At 33.8% G+C, this 11,827-nt stretch overlaps 1 protein-coding gene and 1 long non-coding RNA gene across 2 annotated transcripts in view; one reads left to right on the top strand and one right to left on the bottom strand.

The window, feature by feature from the left end:
• Positions 1–1,378: 1,378 nt before the first annotated feature.
• On the bottom strand, positions 1,379–5,383 carry LOC112032514 (putative inactive disease susceptibility protein LOV1). Its single transcript, XM_024065278.2, has one exon. It carries the CDS (start codon positions 5,090–5,092, stop codon positions 2,240–2,242), a length of 2,853 nt encoding a protein of 950 aa, XP_023921046.2. The 5' UTR covers positions 5,093–5,383; the 3' UTR covers positions 1,379–2,239.
• Positions 5,384–11,788: 6,405 nt separating this feature from the next.
• LOC136071617 (uncharacterized) overlaps positions 11,789–11,827 on the top strand; it is an 821-nt gene continuing 782 nt past the window's right edge. The window contains exon 1 of the long non-coding RNA XR_010632929.1: positions 11,789–11,827. This exon is cut by the window's right edge and continues 72 nt beyond it. This is a non-coding gene — a long non-coding RNA (uncharacterized LOC136071617).

Raw genomic sequence — 11,827 nt, 5'->3', positions numbered from 1 at the left:
TTGGGGTGCGGATATTATGAAATTTATTGACATTAAGAGTGTTTGGTTTTATATTGCAAATCTTTGATGAATTGGTATAATTTGGTGTTATACTTGATACTAATTTGGCAAAAAATTAAGTAGCTTGAAGAAGTTGAGAAAAGAGAAGAGCCTAAAAAAGGGAGGAAATACATTCTTGAAAAGTATTGGATAAAGCTTGAAGATGTAAGCACAATTGTATATTTATTCTATTTACTGGTTCTTTTGTAATACTTATTAAGCCAAATGTAAGAGCACATTATGATTATTGTAATATATTACTTCATAATATTTGTATTTATCTCATTTTTTATAGTACTTCATAATATTACATGTTTCATCTTATATTACGCCATCTTTTTTTTTTTTTAAATTCTTTTTAACATTTTGTTATATTGAAATTTATCAATTTAACTCTCCCAACAGTATACAATAATACAACTCCCCCATCAGCCAGCCTTCACATCACCCCCTTTTTTTTAAAATTCTTTTTAACGTTTTATTATTATATTAGAATTATCAATTTGGTGCAAACAACCTGTACACTTGCTATGGAATATATGGAAGCTTAGAGAAATAATCAGTCTAGATAGCCTGTTGAAGGGTGTACACGACCTCTGTGGATTTGGGGCTTCAAGCAGTTGAGGTAGAGTGTGAATTTAAAAGTCTAGTAGATGAAGTAAAGTCAGCTGGACCTACCACTTTGAGCATTGGCCACATCCTTCCTTTATGATGTTAGACTACATTGTAGTTGGTTCTTCTATTAGGAATTTATTTTTCTCTTATGGCTTTCCTTGAACAAACAGACCAACAGAGAAGATAGCATGTGAAGTAAAGAATTGGCTGGGTTTGCTAGACAATGATGTATTGGATGGAGTAGCGTCCCCCATGTATTAAGACTACTAAACAATGATGCACTCGTTCAATAAAATAAATAAAATAAAATAAAAAATAAAAAATAAAAAGAAAAGAAAAAACCCAAATGTATTTGTAGCATTTTTCAGTGGAATACCTTGCTTCCTTTCGGCATTTTTATTTTAGTGTTACTCCAAAAAAATTTAAATTAGATTTTTTTTTTCCTATTAAAAGTTGTGCTATTACCCCAGTCCATTAAAAATCACTACTCATGTTTTAGTTTTAAAGTTGTAATATCTATTGGACAATATAGTATTTTGTGATTCAATGCATTAATATTCTTCTTTTTTTAAAACAAAAAAAAAAAAATTGTCATATTTGAATGATATCTTGAATTATCACTAACTGTATATAGTATATTATTAATGTTATCTCTTATTTGTAAGCATTTCATTTAATTATATAAGTTATTCCAACTAAAATAAAATGAAATGAAGATTTGAAATAATATTTTAAACTACTATAAATAAATATTCAATATAGACTAAAATTTTTTCCGTACATCGCACGGATTAACTACTAGTTAAATTTAATCTCATGAACCAAATAATGAGTTAGCAAGGGCTGCTCGTGAAACTCTCAGTCCGAATAGGAATAGATGTTAGCTAATAATGGGAATTCATCCCATGTGACTCACTCACACAATACTAGCATACATATCAAGCCACCAATCAACAGAAGTTTCTCCCTCCAGACGTGCATCTTCAGATCTTCTTCCATATCCTCTTGGATCGGCTGAAGAACAGGGTGGACAAATGAAGGCAAACCAAGATAATTTCTCATAGCATCTCTGTTTTCTGAAGATGTGCATCGGCTGAAGAACAGGGTGGTCTTGCCCTTATTAATTTGTTAGCCTGAAGCTTTCTCGTACATGGACAAAATCTCCATAATTTAAGAGCATTCATTGACTGTTGCCCTGCAAAACAAGAGAGGAGACCATTGTATGCAAAAAATAAATGGGTTAATTTAGGACCAGTGATCTGCTAATAGACACACCAGTGATCTCATGTCTCGCTGCTGCCTCGATGAGAAGGCCATCGAAACCTTTAAAGCATAGTAAGATTTAAGAATAGGTAAGGCCAGAGAGGGTTGAATCCTAGGATGCAGAGACATTACATTAGGGATTTAAGAAACGAACACACATACAAAGGGGAGAGAGGATGGAAAGTAAGGATAATTAGAAAATTAGAACAAAGTAACAAGTACATATAATAGTATAATACAATCACAACCCAAACGAACAGATCAAAGGATCATTGACCCTTCAGGCGTCTCCGAAACATAGTTCAACCAATGAAGCCATCAACTATTTTCTCAATTGGTCTAGAGGTGGATAGACTTGGAGCTTACATCCATCCCTCATCTGCAACTGTTGAAGCATCCTTGCCACATTTCGAGAGGGATATATAACTTCCACATCCCGCACGGTAGTCAAGCGCCATAGTTCGTCTGGGAGCGGTATATGAACTTCGCAATGCTGAATAATTAAACGTTGAAGGCTTGGCATCGCACCTGTCCCCATAGTCCATTGTATAACGTGCACATTAGCCATTTTAAAGACTTCAAGTTGATGAAAACTACTTCCATCGCAATTGAGGGCGATCTCGGTGTGGGAACGAGAGGCATGTTGACGACCTTGAAGTTTGAGTATTCGAAGGCTAGTAAGCCTACCCAACGCACTTGTGATTTCTGGAGATAAATCTGCAGCTACCAAGGTCATCTTTGTGAGGGTTGACTGCGATAAAATTTGACTAGAAAGCTGACAACTTTTATAAATCTTTAAAGTTTGTAGATGACGCCAGGGAAGGAAGCTTGACAAAAGCTCTGACTCTTCCCCTCTTGAAGGATACAATCCTAATTTTCTTAGATTAGGAAATTTGGTCTTAACAAAGAAACAATCAGTGTCTTGATTCATGGCTATACCAGTAAGGACTTGAAGATTGGGTAAACCTGCTTTATTGCCAGCTTTAGGAAGAGATGTTGGCCCATCCAGGTACAAATGTCTTAATTTTTGTAACTTCCATATCCCCTTGGGCAAGCATTTTGATTTTAATGTAGAACTTCTCATGTCCAGTGTCTCTAGGTTACAAAGGTTGCATATGGAATCTGGAATAACGTGAAGGTTACCAGATGGAATGCTCAAGTACCTCAAAAGGATCAAGTTTTCAATCCTATTAGGGATTAAGCAACAAATGTCCATATAGCTGAGGTCTACCACCCGAACCAACTTGTTACTATCACATAGTTGATCAAGAGGACTCTCAAGCCCAACAACCCCCCCAAAGGCTATCAACGAACGACTATTTGAAGACTCAAAAGGGTGGGATGAAATGTATGGATAGTTTGCATAGTGGATGGAAATTCTACGGGATTTGCTCATGGGTGAAAGGTTAACATCTAAGCGAACCTCAAGAAACTTCTCTTTAGAACTCTCCGATATACATAAATCTCGTAGAAGATCATGGATACGACATTTTTTGACTCCTCCATCTAGCCTTTTCGTTGCCACTTGAATCAAGCTTCGATCAATGAGTTCTTCCAAGTAATCTTCAGCAACATCCTCTATATTTCTGTTCCCGATTTGTCGTATGAAACCCTCAGCTATCCAAAGTCGGATTAGTTGCCTCACTGGTATCTCAAAGTCTTCTGGGTAGATACCAAAATATAGAAAGCATGGTTTCAAGCGTTGGGGTAAGTGATTGTAGCTTAGAGCCAATATGTCCATGCAACTTGATCTATCTTCAGTCAGATACGAATTGACATGGCCAATATATTTTGACCATATTCGATTTGTTTTCTCCTTACATGCCAAAAGACCTCCCAATACCACAATAGCAAGTGGTAAACCATGGCAACTTTTCACAATTTGTTTCCCTACAGTTTCAAGTTCTGGAGGACATGTACATCCCCCAAACACCTTTTTAGAGAAGAGTTCCCAACTTTTGTCTTCTTTAAGAAGTGGGAGTTCATAAGGGGGAATAGGAGGAACACTATTATTAACACTACTTGCATGTAATGATACTTCTTTTATTCGGGTAGTGATCAATATTCTACTCCTATTCAAGTTATTAGGAAAGACAGTACTTACCTCCTTCCATACTTCAATATTCCAGATGTCATCCATCACAAGTAAGTATCTCTTGTCTTTTAAGCTTTCAAGCAGCACACTTTTCAATTCATCCTCGGTCATATCTTCCAATTTTACTCCATTATCGCTGTAAAAATCTTGCACGAAATTTGACAACGAATTTTTCAAATCATTATGGTCTTGTATGCCTCCCAAGAACTCAGACCATGCCTTTCTGAATTCTTCATCATTCATTTCTTTGAAACGTTTCAAGTCTTCAGTTAGTGTCCCTTTCAATTTATCATTATTTGAGCTATACATAGCAGCCAAACCGCGGAGTAATTTCTCTTTCAATTCAGCTCTCAACATCACTCTTGGTAGTGGTGACAGTCCCTTCAAAATTCCAAGCAACAACTCTTTGATTCTATATTCTTGAGACACATAAACCCACCCACGGAAATCAAAGTAATTCTTGACATCATTGTTGTTGTAGATCTTCCTAGCTAGAGTGGTTTTACCTAAGCCACCCATGCCAATGATTGAAACAACATTCCGTTGCAAACTCCCTTCAATAAGCCGCTTCACCAATGCCTCAGTGTCATGAGCGAAGCCCACCACTTGATCTTCCTCAACATGTTTCCTGCGCCTGTGCAGTATCTCCTCTGCTTCTACATCTCCTCCGGATGATTCAGCTATTTCTATGCCGTACTTGCCCCTATTGTCGTTAATTTCCTTGTTGATGATCTTGATGCTCTCTATCTTTTTTGCAACTTCGTGAAACGCAATTGCTCGGTCAGCTGAAGGGATTAACTTCCCCAGCTTGCCTTTTCTTCTGTGCTTTGTCACAGCCATGATGTATGTATCAATAACATCCTCAGCATCATAAGCTACGTCCCTGATTTGGCTTACTACCTCCTTCACCAACTCATTGTCATGCCGTTTCCCTTCAGTATTTTTCAGGAAGGCGTTGATCAGAGACAGCTCATTCTGAAGTGACCTCACTTGATCCTCTAATCCTCCTAGCAATTTTGATTCTTGGATGAGCAACTGAGACAGGTTTTCCAACAGGAAACTCACTACACTGTCTGCCATGTCTGCTTAATTATTTTCTCTCCCTCGTGGGTAAAACAGTAAAACTTGTACAACAATTTCAGATATTTTCTCAGAGGAGAAGGATTGTTGGGAAGGGAAAGTCTTGAAGGATGAAGGAGAGCTTTTCCCGTATCAAAAGTCTGAAGTCTCTTTGAAGAGCGAAGACAAAAATTCTTAGCTGGAAAGGTGTGTTTTTTTTTTTTTACGTGAGTGTATCATTGCTTTTGCTTTTTTATTTTATTTTTACATGATGATTTCACGATATTAATAAATTATTCTCGTCTTAGCTGGAAAGTTTACGTGAGTGTATCATTGCTTTTGCTTTTTTTTTTTTTTTTCTTTTTATATGATGATTTCACGATATTAATAAATTATTCTCTTAATTAAAAAAATTAAAAAAAATAAAAAAATTAAAAAAAAACCTGTAAAAAAGTATGTGGATTTATCATTTTTTATAATACAAATTTATTATCTTAAAAGTTTAAATTCAGTAATTTTGGTAAAATGAATCTTTTTAAAATAAAATTTATTAATACTTATGTTTTAAATGAGTGCCTCTAGCACTACAATATAAACTATTTCATAACTTTTTTATCATAATTTTTGAGGTTTTTGAGGTTGCCTACCACTTACGGATAAACTCATAATTTTTCTTTACTACTCATACACCACTCATGCATTGTCATGTTACAATTATGAGAAAAAAGTTATAAAATAAATTGTAATGCTATATTTTTTTTCTTTTAAACTTTTGTAATTTAAAATTTTATCTTTAAAATTTTATTTTGTTTTCCACATTTTTTTTTACCCGAATGCATGTCTTCCACGTATCTCTTTTTTTCTTTTCTTTTTTTTCATCCACTCATTCGCTTCTTCCTTATCTTCTAAAGTCTTTTTGAAGAGTCAAGACAAAAATTCTTAGCTGGAAAGTTGACATAAGTGAAATTCCGCTACTTTTCAAACCAAGTTGCAAGGATGGCCAAGCTTTCCTATCCTAATTATTGAATCCAAATGGGTAGAGAAGTCAGATTTTGAATCTTTAATATTTGAGGTTTTTGGCCCAAATTAAAAACTAAAGTAGCAATGATAAGCGAGTAGAAATTAATTTGACCCGTCTACCTTTCTTCTCCTATTTTTTGGTAACAATAGTAACAAATTACTGTAATCTGTACATCAACAAATGGAAAATTAAGTTATTGAAAATAACATTCGAAGAAATCATAGTTTCCTTTACTTCTTCAGTTGGCTATGTCAATTTTTCCTTTGTAGTTTGCCATTTGTTATTTTTACAGTTGGGATTTACATTTCTAATTTGTTTGTTTGTTTGCTCAATCCATTTCTAGTTTTCCCCCTGTAAAATTCAAGTTGTGTACTATAAAAATATGAAAACAGTGCAGAAGTTATTTTACAATTTGAATTATCAAATTTTCATCAAAAAATTTTTTGAATCATCAAATGATGCAGAAGCAAATCCGTTTGGAAAGGTTATAAACAAAATCATGTTATGGTTATATTATTTTAAGGATAAAATTTAGTTACAAAATTGGTTATAGTCTAATGATATTACCTAACTCATTATCTTTCTATTAAAGGTAAATTTTGACAAATCCACCATCTTCTAGAAAATTGAAGACCAATAGTTCTGTCATCGATAAATTGTTTAAATTGCAAGTTTTTGTAATTTAAAATTATGCATAAAATATAAACTTATATATTATAGGGTTAGGATTTGTGACCCAAGCCCAAAACAATGAATTTGTAGAATATGGGTGAAAGAGCTAGGTTAAGTATAGGATCAACAACAACGAATCACAACCCTCAAGCACAAACCAACATGAATTTACACGTAAAGAATGGATATCCGAAGAGCAATATTATTGATTATCTGGTGAATACAAATCTTAGGGTTACAGCCAAGTTCCGCCTTCTCCGTTAGGAACTTCTTTCCTTTATATCACCTCCCTTCTCCTCATCTCCATCGTGCACTTGTACCTCATCCGTGAGTCTACTTGAGTATATGTCATGTCAAACATCTCCTTTAGCTCTGTGTGAGTGGCAATAGGTGAGGATACACTGTTCAGGGGTCTTCTCCACATAAATGCGGCCAGAAAAGTTGCTGCAGAGTATTAAATACGGTGGTAGCAGCTTTCCCTTTAGATATTTCTTCATCCTTATCGTCTCCCAGTGTACTCAGAGCTTATCTTAATCAGGAGGAGTCCTCGGAAGATCATCTTGACCTTTTATACGTTCAATTGATCCATACTATTCGCGTCAAAGGAATATAACCTCTTCGAACAAAAGGCGACCTCTTCAGATTGTAATCACTTTTCCCTCTAGGGGTCCCTCTTCCAGATGGGCCTTGCCCTTACCATCTCCTTCTTTTCGGTCGCACAGTAGTCCTCATATGGGCTCTCGGCCCACTATATTAGACTGGGCCCTTTTTCCCCCTACATAGATCATATAGCAAATAATATCTGATTGACACAAAATTTGATATGTGTATTAAGAGCGTAAAGAACATGCAATTCAAAGGTTAGATTTTCAAAATATATAATAATGTTTATTTTATTAAGTAAAGTTATAACCTTAAACTACAACCAATTTTGTAGCTAAATTTTATCCTTATTTTAATGTTTTCTAAACACTTTTTTTAAAATTGTTTATATGGCAAGCTTTATTAATTTTATGAAGCTTCTATTGCTCACTCTATTTTGTAAGAAAAAAAATGACCAATGTATTTATCAATTCATGGAGAAGTATATATGGAATTTAAATATTAGCATCCTCTTCTGGTCATATCTATATAATATCTAAAAGCTTAAGCGTAGTACGCTTCTGTTGAGCCATATTGGTATATTATTTTAATCAATTCGGTCCACTTTAGTCTATTTCGGTCCATTGTGTCCAGTTTGGTCCACTGCAGTCCAGTATGGTCCACTTTAGTTTATTTTGGTCCATTTTGGCCCACTCGGTCTACTTTAGTCCAATTCAGTCCATTTTGATATACTTAAGTTCATTTGGGTCCATTGGTCCACTTTAGTCCATTCTGTCTACTTTGGTCCATTCCGTACACTTCAGTGATGCTTTGGGAGAAGAGGTTTGTGTAAGAAAATTTGCTAGTTCATTGACAATTATATCACAATTCAGTCCATAATGTTGGTAGAACAATTATAAATTTTTTTCTCAGGGGTAGAGGGTTGTTAGGAAGGGAAAGTCCGAAAGGATGAAGGAAAGTGTTTTATGTTGACTGTGATGTGGACTTTGAAGTTGGAAATGAAGGGAGGAGGGAAGGTTACCAAGTTGAAAAGATGGCCACGCTTTCCTATCTTAATTATTGAATCCAAATGGGTAGAGAAGTCAGATTTTGAATCTTCAATATTTGAGGTTTTTGGCCCAAATTAAAATCTAAAGTAGCAATGATAGGCAAGTAGAAATTAATTTGACCCGTCTACCTTTCTTCTCCTATTTTTGGGTAACAATAGTAGCAAATTACTGTATTCTGTACATCAACAAATGGATAATTAAGTTTTTGAAAATAACATTCAAAGAAATCATAGTTTCCTATACTTCTTCAGTTGAATATATATGTCAATTTTTCCTTTGTAGTTTGCCATTTGTCATTTTTACAGTTGGCATTTACATTTCTAATTTGTTTGTTTGTTTTGCTCAATCCATTTCTAGTTTTCAGACTGTAAAATTCAAGATGTGAACTATAAAAATATGAAAACAGTGCAGATGTTATTTTACAGTTTGAATTATTAAATTTTCATTAAATTTTTTTTTTTGAATAGTCAAATGATGCAGAAGCAAATCCGTTTGGAGCGGTTATCAACAAAATCATGTTATTGTTATATGTATATATTAAGAGGATTCAAAAAATTAGTTATTATTTTTTTTACAGTCAAAAATACTCTTAATTTAATTAATCTATTCTTATTCCTTAAAAAGAGAAATAAGGTATGAGTTTCAGTCAGCTCAACTGGTAAAATCTCTGATGGTTGTATAAGAGATCTGGGGTTCAATATCCACCTACACCAAAAACTGATTAGTGTCTTGGTCTGATGACAAAGAGCTATCATCAGAAGCAGACGCCATGCATAGATTGAAACTCTCACATAACATAAATTATTTTACCACAAATTCTTAACACTCATCACACCATTAAATTTTTTTTGTGATTGGAAAATATATTAATTCCAAATTATAATTTATGCAAATTATTAACTTTTACAAAAAAAAAAAAAAAAAAAAATTTAACATATTTATATTCTACTTTCATTTTGTTGTTTACAAATGTTAGTTTTTGTAATAGTAGATAGGCATGGCAAGGAAAGTTAAGAGGAAAGGTAAAGGCATTAGTGAGTCTCAAGACTCTCAACTACAAGAAACTCAGTCAACTAGGCCTTCCCTTGATCATAATGAAGTTTGTGAGCAGGAGCTCTCACAAATTCTACCTCCATCATCTGAGCCTCAAACCGATGAAGGAGCACCTCAGGCCTCTAATTCCGTTATAATAGGTAGTATTTACATTACATACCTTTTTTTTATCACATTTACTTATATTCATAATTTATGTTGTGATTTGGTTGCACCTTCATTATTGCACTTCCACCAAGGATTTGCATCATGCATAACAATTCCAAATCCATCATATTACTATAGCATCATTGCAAGTGGCTGGTTGAGAATATTGTGATGATCTTACATGATGTTCTTAAGATAGTTTCCATCTTATTGAGTTTTTTTCTCTCCTGTTATGCACCTTTTGCTGAGATTGTTCACGACACATGAAAATTTTAAGAAGAAGTATTTCCTATGTACTTGGGTTGTGCTTTGTGTTTATTGAATGGTTCATTTACCTATAAATTTTTTTTTTGAGAAGTTATGAAAATGGGGTAGCTCAAATTCTGAGTAAAATCTATCAACTGGATGTCCATATTTTAAATCTACTGAATTGTTATATCATACCCAACTGAAATTGATGAAATCATTGTGTTATTTTTGGAGGGATAAATAATTTTTCTAGCTTTTTTTTTTTTTCCATGGTATAATTTTCATTAATTAGATAATGTGAGTGGGAATTTTATTATTAACATGAGGTAAAATATCCTTAACAGCATTGAAATTCTTGTGCTGCCTAATAATTCTTCAATCTGGTAGCAGGGTGTGCAACCATGCACTCAAATCAAATGTTAGTTGGAATCAAAGCTTTACGCATGAATTTTTTTTTTTTCGTTAATTTCTTTTGCTATTTAAATAATATTCTTGTACTTGAATATGTGAGAGATCAAGAACAGATTCTAAATGTGATATATGTTTTGTTATTAACTTATTTCACAATATTATTATACGATTCTTTCCCTTATTAGGAGAGCTTCTTTTTCTTTTCTTTTTTTCTTTTCAATAGGTACACGTTCTTTATCAAATTTTTATTATTATTTGTTTTATCAATAGGTACTAATGCTGGAAAAAAGAGGGGTCGAGGAAAGGCTAAAGGCATCAATGCCGGAGATGGTGAAATAGAGGTTGAGATTTATGACGGCAAGTGAGTGACTTATTGCTATGTTGATTTATTGAAATTAATTATGGTATCATAGCTATAAGATATTGTTAACATGTTTGATTTCAATTTTTAGAATTATTACACCAAAAGCCACTTGAGAGATTACCATTCTTTTTCACCAAAAACTTAATGGAGCTTGGACAACTTTTACAGAATACCCAAATTCTGAGCTAAAGACTTTATATGCTCGATATAGAGCTCAACGCTTTAAGCATAAATAGCCAGATGAGGAAGTAAAGAAAGCGTTTGTAGAATCAGTGAAACACCGCTATTCTAATTGGATGTTTCGCATAAGAAATCCAACTTTTCAAAAGTACGAAAAGAAAGAAGATCGTTACAAGAATGGTCCTTCCTTCATTCCTACCCCTTTTTGGAAAGAGAAGGTGGATAAATGGATGGGGGGAGATTGGGGGGTGAGTGTAAATGGAACACATGTCATAAATTCTCTCACACTCTCTCTAACCATTATTTGTTAATATTTTCATAGAAACTAATGTTCAAGTGTATGAATTTTGCGTGCAGGAGACAAGTTCGATAAATAAGGACAACATAAATAAGTCTAAAATTTTCTCCACTATAGGTTCTGTACCAATGGACAAGTATAGATATGAAATGGTATATTATATTATCATCAAATAGTTTTACATTTTATTGTGTATTTACATAGTTTAACAAGTTTACCGGTGTTGTTTTTTCTTTTAAATATTGCAGTATCTAGAGGCGAGCTTTGAGCCTAGACCCATTGATTGTTTTAAGAAATTTCACACAAAGAAGGATGGCAAAGAATGGGCAATTGATCATGCTAAGACATTATATGTATGCAACTTATACCAAAATTTTAATTTTGTTATCAACTTTAGTTTTTTTTTGCTGTTTTCATTATCCACGTGGTTTTTATTTTTGTGTAGGAAAAAATGGATGCCATAAAGGCCAAAGCTATTTCTGAAGGTACTAAGACAAATGATTATCAGATCTTTTGTAAAGTGGTTGGTGAACCAAGTCATGATCGTATTCTTGGCATGGGAATAGGTATTAAGGCTAAGGATGTGTACGGCTTAACTTCATCTGGTAAAGGTTGTAGCAAATAAGATTTTACAAAAGAAAAAGAAGATTTGGAGACACGTCTTAGACAGGAAATGGATTCCAAACTTGCAAAAGTTGTGGAGATGCTT

The sequence above is a fragment of the Quercus suber genome, unplaced genomic scaffold, assembly GCF_002906115.3.
Source record: "Quercus suber isolate HL8 unplaced genomic scaffold, Cork oak 2.0 scaffold_16, whole genome shotgun sequence".
Taxonomy (NCBI): Eukaryota; Viridiplantae; Streptophyta; class Magnoliopsida; order Fagales; family Fagaceae; genus Quercus; species Quercus suber.
Note: the sequence above shows the minus strand (reverse complement) of the source record. Positions and strands in the feature narration are given on the sequence as shown.